At 43.9% G+C, this 18,968-nt stretch overlaps 1 protein-coding gene across 10 annotated transcripts in view; it reads left to right on the forward strand.

Moving 5' to 3' along the window:
- The window catches only part of Tenm2 (teneurin transmembrane protein 2), a 1,398,763-nt gene that overhangs the window by 1,030,109 nt on the left and 349,686 nt on the right, over positions 1–18,968 (forward strand). For all 10 annotated transcript variants that reach the window (XM_045152018.1, XM_004661036.2, XM_012949310.2 and 7 more), the window contains one exon: positions 18,293–18,527. In XM_045152018.1, coding sequence (XP_045007953.1) covers positions 18,293–18,527 — 235 coding nt within the window. The remainder of the gene's footprint in view (positions 1–18,292; positions 18,528–18,968) is intronic.

Here is an 18,968-nt window from a genome sequence, read left to right on the forward strand (position 1 = left end):
GGCTTTAAATCGTCCCTCATTTTATAACCAAAATGTCACCTGCTGGGAATGTAGACACGTCACATTTGTTGTCACCTTTAAAAGCAGGAACCTGAAAAGGACTGCTCCCCCTGGAAGACAAGAACCGCTGGCAAGTCCAGCCAGTGACGTAACCCAGAGAAAGGGCTGCTGCAGAGGGAGAAACGGGGACGAGGGGGTTTGGCTGGAGCAGTGAGACAAGCAGAGAGCCTTTGGGTTTTCACCAGACTGGCTCTCGGGAGAGAAGCAAAGACAGCACCTGCCTGTCTGAGTGGGAGCGTGCCTCGTCGCTCCAGCCTCCCTGCCCTCCTGCAGCCAGCCTCTCTGGTCTGTAGAGTGGGAAATCGCTCCAACCTGGGCAACAGAGGCTCCCAGGGCCTGGTCTTGCTGCCCACTGCATCATAGGTCAGCCACAAGGAACTCCTGCAGGGACCGAAGAAGCTTAGCGCAATTCCCGATTACAAGGTTGGTACCAAGTAGGCGGAGGGATGACTTTTATCTGTGACCTAAAGCAAAGAAAGGAGGTGGGGGAAAAAAAAACAGCCCATGGTGTCTCAGTGGTGGCGTTCGTGAGTATTTGTGGGAAAGGTCAGAAACACCTACACACCCAAGGGACAAGAACAGAGCCAGGGAGAGTGCGCTCCCAAGAAAGGAGAGAAAAAATAAGAGTGTTACTGCTCTGTGAATGAGGACAGGAGCATCCTGCCGGGTTGGTCCATGCTGATGGTACTTACCCTGGCTCGAGTTTCACACTGTCACATTTTGTCCTTTTTAGGGACAAACTCTCATAAGCCAAAGTCCCTGTTGCGAGCCAGGCCATGTCATTTTTCTGTAGATCCCGCTCCTCTCTATGCGTTTCCAGCCCTGTCACGTATGAGTCCCCATGCGCTCTGATGGACTGGACTGATGTGGGTCACAGGTGCAGGAGCAGTCCAGACAGCTATGCTAATTATGCCACACCTGTTTCCCCAGGTTAAGCTGTTGCTATTGGAAACCTGATCCAACAAGCAATTACAGCTTCCAATTTTGCAGCAGACCCTGTAGTCCCTCCTGAAAGGGGATATGGGCAGTAAAGAAAAAAGTGTTGGGTGAGAAATAGTGTCCACACATGTTCCTAGCAGGTCATGAAGGAGAGGAGTCAGTTCTCCCCACAGGGGAAGAAAGTAGTCAAGAAAATATTTCAGAAGGATCTGAGCCTTGAAAGATAAGAAGGCATTTGCTAGTTGCTGGCATTTGAGGCACAGACTCTAGAAGAATCTAAATCATTTTAGATGTCTACATCAATCGCCAACCATCTATTCAGCATTCCCCACATTCCTAAAGGTGTTTTCTAGCAAATCCATGACAGCCTGCAGAGATAATGTTCAACAGAAAGAACGCGGATGCGTTTCTCCATTTCTCAGAGCTCTGCTTCTCTGTACCAAGCATGTCACTGAGTTCCCTTATGGTGTCTTTTGAAATAATTCCTGGACTTATTTTTTCTTTATTTATTATTTTGCACTTTTTTTTGTCTCCCAGAATCCATCCCTTCTTCTGTTGAAAACTTCCTAAGACAAACAGAAGTTTCTTTTCTGAGGTAGCAATTTCTGTCCCTGAAAAATTGCCTTGTGTGCATGTAGGAAGTTTGTAATTTGTTTCCCACCAACTAATAATCTTATTGTGATGAATAATGCAGCCTTGTTAATGTTTCAGCAAGGTTATGGATGGTGCTGGGTGTCAGCAGAGGAGCTGACGACTTTGCGTGGCAGAGGGCATGTTCTCTTTGTACTGTCCTTTAACGGCTTGCAATGGAAGCAGGAGATTTAACAAACAATATTCAAATGAATTCAAATTCAGAATGATTAGAGATATGCCAATAAGACCTCACAGAGATATTCATTCTGATTTTGTTTTTCTCACTGTGTGTGTGTTTTTCTTGAGATGATAGTACGTTGGGCAGATTTTCAAGTTTTAGGGTGGTTTTTGCTCCCTTGTTGTTCAGAGACTAGCTTCAACTTGTTTGCTTGACACAGCTCACCCTCTGAAATAAATCTTTCCCATGGACTCAAATTATCCTGTTCATTTTTAACATTGATTTTTATTCTTTTTAATAGACTTTTAAAAACTAATATACAGGGTTGGGAAAATGGCTCAGCGGTAAAGCACCTTGCCTAGTTAAGTCCCCAGCACATCTAAAAGATAAAGGAAAATAAAGTAACATGCAGTAAGATTGTCTTTGCCATCCTCAATCCTTCGCTGTACCACTTGTATGTATTTCTGTATCTACCACAGCCAGAGGAACCCAGCATAACTACATCGACGCAAGATCCTCCTAAATGTTACTCTTTCATAATCACATGTTTCCCTAATAAAATCTCTCACAGTCACTAATCTGCTACTATAGGGTTTCTTGTTTTAATTAATTTATTTGCAAGATAGGAAGAGAAAGAAGAGAGAGAGAAAATGGCTGCACCAGGGCCTATAGCCACTGCAAACAAACTCCAGACGTACGAACTGCTTTTGTGCATCTGGCTTTGTACAGGTCCTGGGGAATCAAACCCAGGCTGATGTGCTTTGTAAGCAAGTGCCTTTCACCACTAAGCCATATCCCAAGCCCTAGGGTTACTTTTGAGACTGTCATAAAAGTCGAATCACACGGTATGCAGAAAGTGAAAGTTGTTTCTCCTATCCCCCACGGTACTGTTGAGATGTAGCCAAGTGGTTGTGCATTTCAATATTCAATTCCTCTGTAAAAAAGCTTAGTCATTCTTCATTAATTTGTAGTAATTTTTAAGCTGAAAATAATGATATAAATTTATAGCATGTACTGTGTGTTGACATATGCTACATTTCAGACCAGCTCAATCAAATAATGAGAATATCCATTACCTTATATACTTACCATCGTTTTGTGATGAGAGAATTTAAAAATCTACTACTCTCTTGAGCTAGAGAGATGGCTCAGGGGTTAACGCACTTGTTTGCAAAGTCTGATGGCCTGGGTTTGATTTCCCAGTACCTATATGAAGCCAGATACACAGAGTGACACATTCATCTGGATTTTTTTTTTTGCAGTGACAGAAGGCCCTGGTCTGCCCATTCTCTATCTATCTATCTATCTATCTATCTATCTATCTATCTATCTATCATCTGTCTGTCTATCTATCTATATATCTATCTATCTCTATATCTTTTCTTACAAATAAAAATATTTTTAAAAAATCTACTCAGCAATTTTCAAGTATACAATATATCATTACTAGTTCTAGTCATTCCCTTTTTTATTGTGCAGTATTCCTCTGCATGGGTTATTATACTTTGTTTATTCATTCACTGGTAAAACATCTGGCTGTTTTCAGTTTCTAGTGGTTATTAACGGAGCTGCTGTACATCGTAATGTGTGGGTTCGGGGTGAGCATTGGCATTCATTTCTGCAGGGGAAACACCTAGGGTCATAATTATTAGGTGGTGTGGTGAATGTAGCACTGTGGGGAACTGTTTATCAGAGTGGATCTATCATTTTGCATCCCCACCAGCAATGGATGAAAGAGTTCTCATCATGGTATTTTGATTAGCTTTCATGTCTGCCAAAAAAAATAAGATGTGGGTCTCTTTCATGATGCTTTCTATCGTCAAGGGCTGCCTCCAGTTTATTTAGTAAGTCATTCATGGTTTCATTCCCTCATGGGACAGTCCTATAGCTTCTGTCTGTCAGTTCTCTACTAAAGAAGTGTGACATGTGTGCCCACTTTTCTCAGTTCTATCCATGGCTCTCCTTTGGGTTGTCCCACATGGGTTTTAATTATAAAGCCCTGTAAATGGGGCTTGAGATAGTACTTAGTGGTTAAGGTGCTTTTCTGCAAAGCATAAGGATCTAGGTTCAATTCCCCAGGACCCACATAAGCAAGAAGCACAAGGGGGCTAATATGTCTTGAGTTCTTTGCTGACCAGAAAGTGTGTACCATGAAAAGCTCTTGAATCCAGGGTAGGTGCTCATGAGTGAGTAAGTGCAGACATGAAGGAAGAAGGACTGATTGAAACAGACAGGAAGGAAGAAGGGATGACTGAAAGAGGCTAGGTCACACATCACTGTTGCCGGGCAAGGAGTTTAGCTGGCAAGAAGGCAGAGGTATCTCGTGGAGAGAACTGTGTTTCTTTGGATTTCTGTAATGGAGCAAAAAGGACATTATCAAGGGATTGCTGCATAAGACTTGGCTAGACTCTTGAGAGAACAAGCTCACAGAATGAAAAATCTGACAGTGCCCCATGTATATATCAGAGAGGGTTATAAAGAGATCACAGGCTAGATATGACCAGCGGGAATTGTTTGGTAGGTCCTGTGCCAATGGGAGCCCAGTATGAGACGAGACAGAGCAGCAGTAAAATCCCTACACCCACCCACATAGGCTGACATGGAATTCACTATGTAGTCTCAGAGTGGCCTCCTACCTTGGATGCCCCAGTGCTGAGATTAAAGTCGTGTGTTACCACTCCAGCAGCAAAGATTTTTTTTTTTTTTTAGTGCAGTAAATTTGTGATGGAGAGTGACACTTTCTGGTGGCTTAGAGAGGGCCACAGGAGACCCTGTTAGGTACAGTTTGGAAGTGAAATATGTCATTCCCACTTGGGGCATGCGGGAGGCTTCTGGCCTCCCTTACTCCATGGGGACCTCAGCTTATAAGTTGCTTGTTGTCATGTCAGGGTTGCTGGAGGAAAATAAGAAATTGCTCCGGTTTGCGTGAGATAGATAAAGTGGTGTTTTGGCAAGGATGCCCACGTAGATTTGTTTCTTGAACTTGGACGGAATTCAAGCTTTTGAGGTTTGGCACGAATGGCACCACGCAGTAGCCCCTTGGAGAGATTATCATTTCTGTTGCAATTTGGGTATCTTCTCAACTCTTTTGTTCTTGCCTTAGTATCAAGGCATAGTTAGCTAGCTCATTGATCCAGCCATTTATTATGGCTATACAATGTTCCAGGACCATACACTCAACAGAATACAATCTGGTTTTCTTTTCATCCCTCATAGTGATTACTCTGTAATGCAGACAGATATATATATATATATATATATATATATATATATATATATTTTTTTTTTTTTTAATGAATTTCAACATGTACTTCAGAGGAAAAAAAAAAAAAGGAGGGGGAAGGAAATAAGGAGGGAACAACTGCTGAAATTAGCTTCCAAGATAACATTTGAGCTCAGATGCACAGCCTGGGAAAGAGCTAGTCAGTCCCCTGAATCCCCAGGCTCAGGCTTCGCAAGTACAAAGGGCCTGAGGCAGAGACCAGTGAGGACACAGGCCTTTCTTATTATGTCAGTATTTTCCTTCAGAACCAGGCTTGAAGGTGAGTGGAAGAGAACAACCCAGGCAGATATGCCAGGCACTCTGTACAAACTACCAGATTTAAAACTATCTTTTTTGCTATTTCTTCTGCCAACACATTGTTCTTCCAAAGAGCAGATGGCCCTCTCTCCTATCTTTCAGGTCTCCATCAAATAGCATCTTATCAAGAAACCTCCCTAGACCACATTGTTGAAGTGTCAGATAGGCAGGGTTAGGAATGGAAATTATTTCCCCACCAAATCCGATTACTTCACATGAGGGATGACTTGCTCTCTGCATTATGGAGTTAAGAATGATCCCATTTGAGGTGATAAATACTAGAATGTTTCAAGAACCCAAGAAGCCCTGAGAAACAAATTGCAAATTCACGACTAAGATCATCTAAATGTGATGAACAGCTCAGGCCATCGGCAAGTCACTCAGCAGTGGATTGCAATGACAGAGCAACCTGCAAGGCTCATAATGAGCTCAGGAAACTTCTGAGTCTACATTTTACCATAAGACTTTTCAGGCCAAGTGAGGGCCCAGCAGCACCAGAGTAAACCTCAGGTCTTCTTTGTGCCACAGACTTTCGTACACTCAGAAGAGCATTGTTCAGAGGAAAACGGCCAGGATGAGAGCCCAGATTGTTCACCTGAGGGCTTTATTCTGTGTGTTGAAGATGAAAATAGGAAAACCAAGCACCCTCATTATTTTAATATTCCACAAGATCCAGAGCCACTGTAACTCATTAGGGAAAAAAAGAGGGGGGAACTCCCCTTAATTCTTAGTGGTGTTATTTATGTTAGAAACATTTGGCAACAACATTTTTACAAGTCATCAAAATAAAAATCTTTGCATCACAAGTTCTGTGTCACCCCTGCCCTCCCTTGCCCAGAACGTTAACAAAGTAAACAAATATTAACACTCCCTGGGCACTTTATACTTGTAATGCTTTTTACTGAGGGCTCTGTGTGGGCTAACTATTTTTTTACCAACTAAAACCCCATTTTAGCTGAGTGTGGTGGTGAACGCCTTTAATCCCAGCACTTGGAAGGCAGAGATAGAAGGATCGTTGTGAGTTCAAGGCCAGCCTGACACAACATAATGAATTCCAAGACAGCTTGGGCTACAGCAAGATCCTATCCCGAAAAACCAAAAAATAATAAATAAACTATTTTATGCTATTTCCTTTAATGCATGAGGAACCCATGGTGCGGGGGAGAATAGAACTTAAGCACCTGACTCCGTATGTCCCCCAGGCAAACCCAGTGATCAGTGTCTCAAGGACTGAAGAAACCCTTCCCCAGCTTCTTGGGCCATTATGAGCAAGAAGTCTCATCTTCCGGGGGAGTGCAGCGGGCACCTGTGGTTCTCATGGTCTGACTTGACGGCCTGGCACACACCTGAAGGCTTCTCCTTGGTCAACCCACTTTTATTTGAAAGTCGTTTGCATGCCGGACAATTGGGGTGATGTGGGTTTGTTTTTGCCTTTGTCTTTTTTTTTTTAACCTTTTCCTTATCATTGTCCATGCCACCTGTGGAGAAGGACAATGAGAGCTGGGAGAGGTCAGAACCACTTGTATCAGAAGATAAAAACAAGTCCAAACCAACTTTGAAAGAAACCATTTAAGTAAGCATGGGTTAAAGCCAAAAGGCATTCTCTTGAACAGTTCAGAGCCCTGGAATCCCAGGTAATGGGTGCTATTTCAGGAATTCTCAGATATTTGTTTTTCTTGAGTAATCACTTGCCCTTGCATGTGTGTGTGTGTGTGTGTGTGTGTGTGTGTGTGTGTGTGTGTGTATGTATGTATTCTAAAGGCAGAAGAAAAAAGTGGCTCTGAAAAAATCTCTAACAATAGCCCTATACATCCCATTACATCAGCTGTCTCTTGATATAAAAGGAGATGTAGGCTGACATTCAGCTGACTTCTGTTTATATAGTATGGAGAAACTTTTGTTCCCTTGCCCTATAAGGCATGTACCAGGAGAGATTTGGGGAAAAGGTCACCCAGATAGTAAATAATTCTGCTGAGCTTTGAAGTAAAAATGCTCCAGGAGCCTTTATCCCATCCTTGCCATTTAACAGGGTGCTTCCATCACTCTGGCTGTTAATGAATGGTGCAGATCAAGTTGGTTCCTTCAGTCTACTCAGCACAGGCCCCATCTGCAACCACAACCACCATCATCTTTTCCTTGGGCATCTTCCGGTATTCAAAGGTTGGGGACGTGAATATTGAAAGAAACAAAGAGCAGGAGAGGGAGGGATGAAGAGAAAGAGAGAGGGAGAGAAGAATGAAATGCACTCTAGACAATACATATCTAGAGATAGAGCTAAATATCTTGATGGAAGAGAATTCTACTGTGAGGGACTTTTCTCCCCACCCCTCAAAAAATGGTTGAGTCTATGAAAAACATACTGTTTCATAGGTAGGGAAATATCCAAATCATGCCCAACCAATTTTATAAGACTTCGAAAGGCTATGCAATGAACTGGAATGAGAGATTCAAAATTTGATGCAATTCTCTACTAGGGAAAGTGATAATGCGGCTCAGAGAACAGAGGGAGTTTTTTCTGCTACAACACAACAATCAACATAACGTCGGGGCATATTAATAATTTCATTCCTAAACTTCTCGACAGGGAGCTCATGGGTCTTAATAGTATTGTCAAGATCCTTAGGGCAATTGAAAAACCCAAAATCATTACTTTCTACTGATAGGCTTTTTTCTCCCAGAGGAGATCCAAATACCTAGGGTAATGTAGATTTATGGAAATGCTAACATAGGCACTGCTCAGATAGATTTTGGCAATAAAATAGCATCTTTAGAAGGGTTCTTCTGAAGTATTTCAAGTGGTTGTGTGTGTGTGTGTGTGTAGTGTGTATATGTGTGTGTCTTAGCATCCAATGGAGCTGACTTTATCTTTAGTTTTCCTGATTAGGAAAGTAAAGACAACATTGGACACAATAAGATACCAGGCAGCTGTGATAAACATCTCTTTCAGACCCTCATACATGAAAAATTTTTCCTATTTGGGTAGTTTGACCCCAGCATAGCAGTTATAAGACTCTAGCAGCTGGTAATTAGATGTTCAAGTTAAGGTCCTCCTTCCTCCTCATCCCCACAAAGCTCTGCCTGTACCCATCTAGGTTTGGACTGGCCATCAATGGCCCTAAACCATCAGCACACCGATATCTGTCCACTAGGACAAATTCCAGGCTTCTTCTCTGACCCTCAGCATCCAACTGGCTTTGCAGTGGCTTTCATCTGACAATCTCCATCCAAAAAGTGTTATCAATAACACCATGCTGCCACAGTTCACCATGGAGAACCTTGGGGATGGGGGTTTTTACCTTTTCAGGGACAGGTATTGTGACCTTCTAAAAGTTGTGCCCAGCTGACATCAAAATTTGATTGGCTCCAGAGGTTCTGCCATAGGCAGCTGTCATGGAATTACTAACCAGAACCAAACCTCATTGTTATGGAATAACTGTCTAGTATGGCAAATCTTCTTCAGAAACAGGAAGTAGACTGGAATTTACAAGAGTCTCCCTGAGAGAGAAAAGGGGGAGATAAGAAATTTCAAAGGGGTGCAGCATGGTGATCTGAAATTAGCACATTGTACACCTCAGTGAGTATGCTCAAGAAGTTGTGCTGGAGAGATGGCTAAGCAGTAAGTGACCCTTGCTTGCATAGCCTGCTGGTCTGGGTTTGATAAAGCCAGATGCACAAAGTAGCACATGTGTCTCGAGTATGTTTGCAGAGGCAAGAGGCTCTGACACATCCATACTTTCTCCACCTCTACCACCTCTCTCCTTACAAATATAAGGGAAAGTTGTTTTTTTTTTTTTCGAAAAAAAAAAATTAAGTGTGGACATGCATGCTACAAAGAGAAAAATGTTGCCGGGCGAGGTGGCACACATCCTTAATCCCAGCACTCGGAAGGCAAAGGTAGAGGAATCGCCGTGAGTTCAAGGCCACCCTGAGACTACAGAGTGAATTCCAGGTCAGCCTGGGCTACAGTAAGACCATATTTCAAAAAAAAAAAAGAGATTGAGAGAAATGTTATCATATCTCAATTAAGCTATTTGAAACCAAAGAGGTGGCCAGGTAGAACAAGCAACAGAAAAAACCAAAACCAGTGAGGAATTCAAGGTCACCTGCTTCGTGTACCCTGCTGCTTTTCTCTTACAGGACCCCCTCAAGCAAGAAGAATGGGTGGAGCTAGGGAAAGTCCATCAGTGATTCTAGAATCGATGGGAACACTCAAAGGACAGAGGGAGAGATCTCAGGGTCCCTCTCCACATGAGCCCCTGTGGCGCCGGGGTCACTTGCTTGTTTGCCAGGCACTAGCTGAACCAGGCACTGCAGCCTGGTCCTGTGAAAACCAGAGCAACTGACCCTTTTCTCCCTGGAGAAGCTCACAGTGCACCAGAGGACAAAGGAGAGCCCCGAGATACAGTCAGGCCATGGGCTGGCGGTCAGGACAAAGGCATGTGAAGTGTGCAACGTGAGCACCTACACGGAGGGGCACATATACGTCACAGTCCATGACACGTGATGGAGGAAGACTTGTGTCGCCCAACCCCCCATCCCTCAGTTGCTTCACCCTTAAAATGGAGAAAAGTATCCAGTTATCAGACCATTGTAAATTTGTGTGTGTGTGTGTGTGTGTGTGTGTGTGTGTGTGTGTGTGTGTAAGAAAGAGTGAGAGAGAGCAATTCACATGTATATCCAGATGCATGCCCATGGCCTATTTTTCATATCACTCATATATGTATTTCTTTTTAAAAAATTATTTGTTTATTTATGTGTGTGTGAGAGAGAGAGAGAATGGGTGTGCCAGGGCCTCCAGCCACTGCAAACGAACTCCAGATGCGTGTGCCACCATGTGCATCTGCCTCATGTGGGTTCTGCGGAGTCAAAGCTAGGCCGTTAGGCTGCACAGGCACGCACCTTAACCACCACGCTATCTTTCCAGCCCCAGCTATGCATTTCTGTCCTTGAGACAAAGTCTCTCCCTCAACTGGAACTGTTGTCTGTCAGTAAGCCCCAGTGATTCTCTGGTCCTGGCCCCTGTGGACTGTGGTTACAGATGTGTGTGTGTGTGTGTGTGTGTGTGTGTGTGTGTGTGTGTGTGTGTGTGTTTACATGGGCTCTAGGGAGTCTGACTTGGCAGTCACTGGGCTGAGAGGCCCTCAGGCTTAAGCAGCCAGTGCTTCTAACCACTGAACCATCTCCCCGGCCCTTATAAGTATGATGAGATGAACAGCATAAGATGCTTAAAACACAACTAGTTCTTACTGAATGGACATTATTGCTCTTAAAGGATCGAGGGTGGCCCTCCAGCCCTGCTGCCTTGTGCATCCAGGGAAAGCTGATAAAACACGGTCTCTACGCCCGCAAAGCATTGCTCCTTGGGACAGAAATCCCATGCTGCTGCTTTTGCCATGCTGATCTGTGCGTCGTGGCAAATGCACTTGGAGTGATTTTCCTTGGAGGTTATATATTTTGTGTAAGCAAGGGGAACCATAAATCACTTCCTACAAGTGAGTTCAGCCCTTGCTTTCCCTGGCCCTCTGCTCAGACTGAAGGGGGGGGCCCCTTCAAGGGCATCCCCCCTCATCATTACAGGACAATGTGTTGTCCTCCCTGTTACCACCCTGTGCTGTGAAGTATCGGCCAGAGCAGGAGAGCCAAGTGCCCCGAGACTGGAAAGGAAAGGAACTTCTTTGTCCTTCCTTCCTTTTCTCTTTATTCTAAAAGGTCACAGCCCCAGCTTGCTGAGATGATGGCTGGATATATAAAGAACTCAGATAGTTCACCTGCCCCGGAGAAACCAGCTAGTCTACATATGCAGGTCAGCAAAGAGGCTGGATGTCAATGCGTGGGTGGTAAGTCACTCAGCAGATGCTAAGGCAGGGGAGAAGGGAGCGGACTCAGTGTCCAAACTGCCTGATATTTAGAGACAACTCAGGAAATCTCTTGGAAAACATAAGAGGAGACTGGATTTGAATAACTCCTCCATCTTTCCATGCCCAGGGGGTTAGTGGAGTCAGAACACGGCAGGACAAGCCAGGGCAGAGTGTGCCCTTGGCCCTGCTTCTGTAGACCTAGCTGCTACTCATGTTCAGGCCAGGAGTGTGGCCAGAGGAGGAAGCTTGGAAGGGCCCCGGGGAGACATGTAAAGGAGTCTGAACCATTTGCTGTCCTGGCATATTTCTCCCAGTACAAGCAGCACGGGAGGCCAGGAGATTATGGGACGGCTGACTCTCTTCTCCCCACTGTCTCAGATTTGGCTTGGCAGGTTTTTTTTTATATATATATAGTTTATATTTTATTTACTTGAGAGAGAGAAAGGTTGGGTATGCCGGGGCCCCTGGCCACTGCAAACGAACTCCAAACACATGCACCGCCATCTGCCTTATGCGATTACTGGGGAACTGAACCTGGGTCCTTAGGCTTTGCAGGCAAGAACCTTAACCACTGAGCCACTTCTCAAGCCTCTTGGCTCTGTCATTTTAAGGATGTGTGCACAAAACTGAGTCAAGTTGGTTTCCTGTGCCTGGCAAAGTATACATCAGCAGGGCTGGACGAGCGTGGGCCTGCTCCATCTCTGGTGAGGACATGCTTACCTCATGTGCGCACAGCTAGGAGAAGAGGCCTGCGATCAAAAGCCAGCTCTGTCTCTTACCTTAGAGGATACGTGACTTTAAGCATATCACTTAGCTGGTTTGAACCTCATTTGCTAGATTTGTAAAGTGGCAATGACTAAGGGATATATCTTCTAACAGTGAGTGAGAATATACAGGAATCACATCTGTGTACCAACACACGAGGGGACTCAGGCTCATGGCAACAATGTCAATATTACCATTTTGTTGTCATTACCAATAATTGTTTTGAGTATGGAAGTGAAACAGTCCTGAATCCCAGCGACACTTCACAGACACATTCTTGGGACTGCCTGTAACGAAGTTCAGGGACATGTCACTTAGTCTACCCTCTTCAGGCTGAACCTGTAGGTATCAGGGCCCGAGGCTGGCCCCTTGAACTCCATACATTTTTTTTTTCCCTTTCCATAACTCCCTTTAAGATCTCCTGTTTCAAAGAGCCAGACAAACCAGGGCTGGGTGTTCCAGGAGGAACTGTCCATATCCCTCAGAGCCGCGCATGGGGCAGCTCCTATTACTACTGTTAGCATCAATAATGATGCTAAGTAGCAGTTGTATTAGGCGCTTTTCACGTTGCTGTGAGCAAGTGCCCCAGCAAAAGCAACTTGAAGAAGAGTTTATTTCAGCTTCCAGTTTGAGGCTCTGGCAGGAAAGGCATGGAGGCAGGAGCGTGAGGCAGAGCTGGTCACATCGGGCTCTGCAGTCAGCAATCAGAGTCCTCGTTATTCAGTCTGCGACCCTAGCCTCACAGAAAGGTCCCATCCATACCTAAGGTGGGCCCTCCCACCTCTATTAATCTAATAAAGAAAGTCCTTCCTACATTGGAGAAGAGAGGGTGGAAAGATTGTAAGAGCCACAGAGTGGAAGGGAATTAAAACAAACAAACAAAAAAAAAAAAAACAGAAAAGAAAGTCCCTCCCAGATTCCCAGAAATTTGTTTTCATGGTGATTCTAAATCCTGTCAAATTAATGAGATTAACTATCACAATAGCATGCAGTAATATCTCACAGAAGGATATGTGCCAATTATGCTAGCTTCCTTCTCATTTGATTCTTCTATTGATCATAGATAAGAAGTAAAACGACTACACCCATTGTACAGATGAAGAAACACACTTGGAAAAACAGACTATAGATTACCAGTGGTCTCATGTCTACTATGTGGTCAGGTAGAGAAAAGGCCAGTGGCCAATGTGACTCTATCCTCCTTCCTTAGTCCTAACTAGGGGCCGATAATTCTGAAAATCTTCATCCCGATTCCCTTTAACTCCCATACAAGGTCAGATTTTAACAATGTCTTGATGCCAGTTTTCATCTATAAGAAACTCCTCACATTCTGCCAACACCACCCCTACCTACTTCTAGCATCTTCCAACTGCTGCCAAGATGCAACATGTTCCTACGGGGTGGGTCTGTAGAAGGCAAAGAGTTTGTGGTTAATTTCTCACCCCGGGGTCTGAAGGGGTTGCGTTGCTTAAAGACCAACAACCGTGGGCATGCCGTTAGCATGAATGAGTGATTTATTAGCAGCTAAGCAGGCCCCTACTCTTATTTTTTCTCTCATACACTTTATCATCCTTTTCAATCACCGGGGGAGGGGGGGAAATGGTGTTGACTATAAAGCAAGACAAGATCATCTCATTTGTTCCTGCCCTCCCACACTTCCCATACCCTCACCACCTCCATGCCCCCACCAGGGGTAAGAGGACACCCAGCCTGAAGGCCTCCTGCGGCTGTTTATGTAAGCAGAGCTCAGCAACAATAGCCAGCTATTAACCATTTACTTCCTTGGATCCTGTGACAACGCGTCCTTTATGCTGTGTGAACCCCCCCTCGGGTGTTGGTTGTCTCCAGCCAACGTGTGTCCAGCGTGCTTGGACATCTTTGCTGTGGTCAACACTGGCCGTGTCCAGACCTCAATCTACAGATTGATGCTTCAGTTGGAATCGTTACTCAAAGAAGAAACTTCCTTTTTCTATTTTTGTTATTTATTTATTTATTTGCAAGAGGAGAGAGAGGGAGAGAAAGAGAGAGAAAAAAATGGATGCAACACGGCCTCTAGCCACTGCAAACAAATTCCAAATACATGTACCGCTTTGGGCATCTGGCTTTATGCGGGTACTGAGGAATTGAACCTGGGTCGTTAAGCATTGCAGGCAGGTACCCTAATGGCTGAGCCAACTCTCCAGCCCAAAATATCCTTTTCCTTAAGTCAACCAATAATCTCAAAGTACATGGACAGCTTTTGTATCAAAATCAAGTGTCCACCAAAAGAAAAAAAAAAAAATCCAAATCACCAGGAGGGCATAGGCCGTGCTGCGGCGGGACTGACCGCGGTATACGGAAGCGCTGACGTTCACATGGGCCGGAAGCGCCTGCCCTGGGAAACTGGTCAGTTTTTCTTCAAGCTGTGACTCTATCTTCCTTAGCTTTTGGTAAAGAATCAAAATAGCAGTTCTTTTTTTCCTGCCATGAAGAGTCATGAAGGACTGAAAAGCAACACCCAGTTTCTTATTGCTGTTGTTGTGACTGTTGTTCTGCCTTGAGACAGGATCTTGCTATGTAGCTTAAGTCAGACTTTCCAGGTTCTCAGCTTAAGGCCAGCAGGTGCTCGGTGCTGAGTTCTCAAAGGCAGTTGCCTACTATGGTCACAGTTATTATAATGATACTTGGTAAGCACTTAATGTGGTGCAGTTTTTATCTAGGTAAATTGTATTATGATGTAGTATTGTATTTATATACTAGGAGAGTCCTTTAGTAATATGCACACTAAAGAAACCCAAAAAGGAGGAGAACCCCCTCCAATAGTGAAGTTCTAGATAATTTTTTTTTAATTTTTTTTTTATTTATTTATTTGAGAGCGACAGACACAGAAAGAAAGACAGATAGAGGGAGAGAGAGAGAATGGGCGCGCCAGGGCTTCCAGCCTCTGCAAACGAATTCCAGACGCGTGCGCCCCCTTGTGCATCTGGCTAACGTGGGACCTGGGGAACCGAGCCTCGAACCGCGGTCCTTAGGCTTCACAGGCAAGCACTTAACCGCTAAGCCATCTCTCCAGCCCCTAGATAATTTTTATTTTCGTTATTACCAATAACTTACTTTATTTGCAGTGAATCGGCTGATTCACAGATGGTGTGGGATAAATGGAGACTTGATTGTTCTTTTATCTTCTCCTTTTCCTTTCTCCACTTCCTCCAAAAAGTTCTAAGCCTTTCTTACCTGGGCAGTGGAAAGAGACTTGACCTCTCTTCAGTTTACTTGAACCTTTACCAATCATTTTATTTGGAACACACTGTACAGCAACCGAGTGGGTGCTTCCATTTCCGATCCCCACCACCACCCCCGCATCACCGCTGGCTGCAACCCACACTCAGACATCATTCCACCCACACCCAACAGCAACGGGCAGAGATGGCCACACAGTTGTAAGCCAGGAAACACGTGGGGTGCATAGCCCCCAAGCAGGAGCTTCTGGGAACTCTCTTAGGGAATTGCCTCCCTCACACAGGGCCTCTTTGTACTTGGGTAGAGTGTGTGGTCTACAGAGGTGGGGCAGAGGAAGGTAGAAAGTCAGGACTTGGGGCTCGGTGGGTGGATTCTCACTTGTACACTGACTCACCTCCTCTTCCCGGGGCAAGTCTCATAATTACCTAACTAATGGGGAATAATGATACCACTTGGATGGAAGTTGAGAGTGGGGAAGAGAGGCATGAGAATTCATGAACCTTGTGTGAGGGGTTTGGAAAGCATCTCTGAGGCATCATTATGACATCATTTTGCCCCCTTGCCCACCTCTTTCCACTAATAGGAGACAGACAAATGCTAAATAACTATGTAATGATGCATCACTAGATACAAAACAATGCCAGAATATATAATAGCCTGCTATAGCTATGAAACTCCCCCACAGATATATTTAAAGTGTCACTGATGCATAATGTAAAGCATGAATTACAGGTTCATTTAGAGGACACGATTTAAAATCTATACAACTGTACTGTGGCATTTCCCACTGGGTTTTATTTTAGTTGTCTTTTTCTGAACATTAAAAAAAAAATCTCTCAAGCAATTTTAACACAGAGATGAAAACTTCAATGAACAAATTTCCTCTGTATTTTTCTTTCCTATTTTTGTTGGGCTTCACGCGCTCCAAACCTAGTATCTTTTTGACATGTTGTCTTTCCTTCGGAATGTTTCTGCAAGCTTCCCAGGAAGCCCAGAATGTAGATTACACCTTTTGGAGATGTAACCCGGCCACATAAGGAGACAAGTAGTTGGAAATTTGTGTCAAATTGCTTGTTTAAATGACTTGAGCCAACTTCTTAAAGCCAGGACAGCAGGGGCTAGGGATTTTAAAAGTTGGCAGGGGCCAAAATGACAGGGCTCAGCAGTCACCTGGTGAGCTGCCAACCCTGACTTGAGGCTTCAAAAAAAAAAAAACTTTCTCAAAGGACACAAATTAAAAGTCATGTTTCGGCATCCATTAAAAAGAAATTATAGGCTTCCATCACAGAGTTAAACTGCTTTCGTTTTCATTGTGCTTAAAATATTTCATTGTGTCAATGCAGAATCGGTTGTTGCAAAAACCTCAGGCAGATTTCGTCCATGTAGAGGATATTTCCAGAAGTCGAGCTTTTGTGTATGCATTTTTCTTGCAAGGATAAAGGATTTCATTATTTGAAAACTAGGATGTGATTTTGAGTAAGGATCGTGGTTTGAAAATATCTCCCTTGACCTTGTGGAGAGAGTGGGATTCATCTCCGAGAGGAGAGCAGCTATCCACATACAGATCAGAATGTGTTCATAGCTCTGTTGACTCTCGTGTTTATTTATTTTAAAGACTGTATACAAATATCTGTGTGTTGTGCCTATTTATTTTATCTATCTATTTATGTGAGTTGCTTGCAACATATCAAAAACCCAGAGAAATGCATCCCAAAGTCCAGGTATGCAAGTTTTCCCACAAAACTAGAAGATATGTCAGCCTTAAGCCCTCCCAGTTCCCAACTAGCCACACTTAGCCTGAAGCCCTTGAGGACTGTCCCCTGACCCTCTAGTTCAACCCAGTCCACAACTGGCCTGCCTCACCTTCCTGCCTGTCTCCTGAGGGGATTTATATGTGAAACCATCTGGCTGGGAGTGTAACAATTCTTATCTTTAGAAAGATTAATCTCATAACTTTATTTGTAATTCATATATAATTGTACAAATTTGTGGGATAGCATGTGATGTTTCATTGAGCATTTGTGCATTGTGTAATGATCAAATCAGGTTAATTAGCACATTGGCCACCTGAAAGTTACTGTTTCTTTGTGAAGAAATACTCAAAATATCCTACTTTAGGTATTTAGAAATACATTATTATTGACTATAGTTACTCTATCACACAGAAGAACCCTTATTCTCCCTATTTAACTATAAATTTCTCTTATAATCTCTTACCTTCTTGTTCCATTATTGTACTTTCTCTTTTTTTAAAAGAGCAGCTTCTTTAGTTTTATTTATTTATTTGAGAGAGAGACAGAGTTATCCAGAGAAAGAGAGAGAGAATAAGGCAGAGAGAATGGGTGCATCAGGGCTTCCAGCCACTGAAAACAAACTTCAGATTCATGCACCATCCTATGCATCTGCTTATGTGGGTCCTGGGGAATTGAACCTGGGTCCTTTGGCTTTGTGGGCAAGAGCCTTAACCAGTAAGCCATCCCCCTCAGCCTGTACTTTCTTTTTGTTGTTATTTTGTTTTGTTTTTTGTAAGGTGGGATTTCATTCTAGCCTGGGCTGACCTGGAATACACTATGTAGTCTCAGGGTGGCTTCGAACTCATAGTGATCCACCTACCTCTGCTCCTGAGTGCTGGGATAAAAAACGTGTGCCATCATGTCAGGCCATTATTGTACTTTCCACTTCCATGAGAACAGCTGGATTTGTGTTTTGCTATCAAAGAAAGTAATCCATTCTGGTCTATCAGAACAATGGATTAGAAACATGTAACCACCAGGATCATCCATGTTGTTACTTACATTGCACTATGAGTGAATAGGTTTTAAGTCATTCCACTGGCCGTCTCTCATCAACTGGCTATTGCTAACCTCGCTCTTCATTCTCTATCAGGTGCATATGGGTGAATGCAAGTGAAAACATCCTATTTGTTTGTGCAGTCCTATCAGCCTCTCTGGTTTGTGGTTTTCAGGTGCTGTGGCTCTGGGGACTTTTGCTTACAAGCCACAGTTGACAGAGACTGGAATCTGTAAATGCTGATGATACTTTCTCCTTCCTCTCTTCCAGGCCCTCCAAACCACCACAGCCAATCGACTCTGAGGCCCCCTCTCCCACCTCCTCACAACCACACGCTTTCGCATCATCACTCTTCTGCCAACTCCCTCAACAGGAACTCATTGACCAATCGGCGGAGCCAGATCCACGCCCCTGCTCCAGCGCCCAACGACCTGGCCACCACACCAGAGTCAGTTCAGCTTCAGGACAGCTGGGTGCTAAACAGCAACGTGCCACTGGAGACCCGGTGAGTCTCTCTTCCTCTGAGCAAAGTCACCTGGACCCTGAGACATCTGCACATGGCCCTGGGTGACTCAGAGTTCTGGTTGGGAGAAGCATTGCTGGTATAAATGAGGAGACAGATTTAACCTCTCCTTATCCCTTGAAAATTTGACCCTGGACAGTAGGTGGATAGGTATGCCTTTGTTCACATGTGTCTCCTTTTAATGCATGTTTCATTCTCTTAGGTAGAGCTTGTGTACCTAACTAATAGAATTAGCATAACATATTTTTACTCAAAGGCTCATGGGAAACATGCTTATAACGGTATATTGACTGAAAGCTGCTAATAAATTATGCACTTGGCCTTTCTTGAAGTAATAAATGAAGACTCATTTGAAATTAAGCATTTGGGGAGAACTTGAAAACAAGCCCTGATTCCAGACTGGTGGAAGTACAATGTTAATTT

Source organism: Jaculus jaculus, chromosome 6, assembly GCF_020740685.1.
Source record: "Jaculus jaculus isolate mJacJac1 chromosome 6, mJacJac1.mat.Y.cur, whole genome shotgun sequence".
Lineage (NCBI taxonomy): Eukaryota > Metazoa > Chordata > Mammalia > Rodentia > Dipodidae > Jaculus > Jaculus jaculus.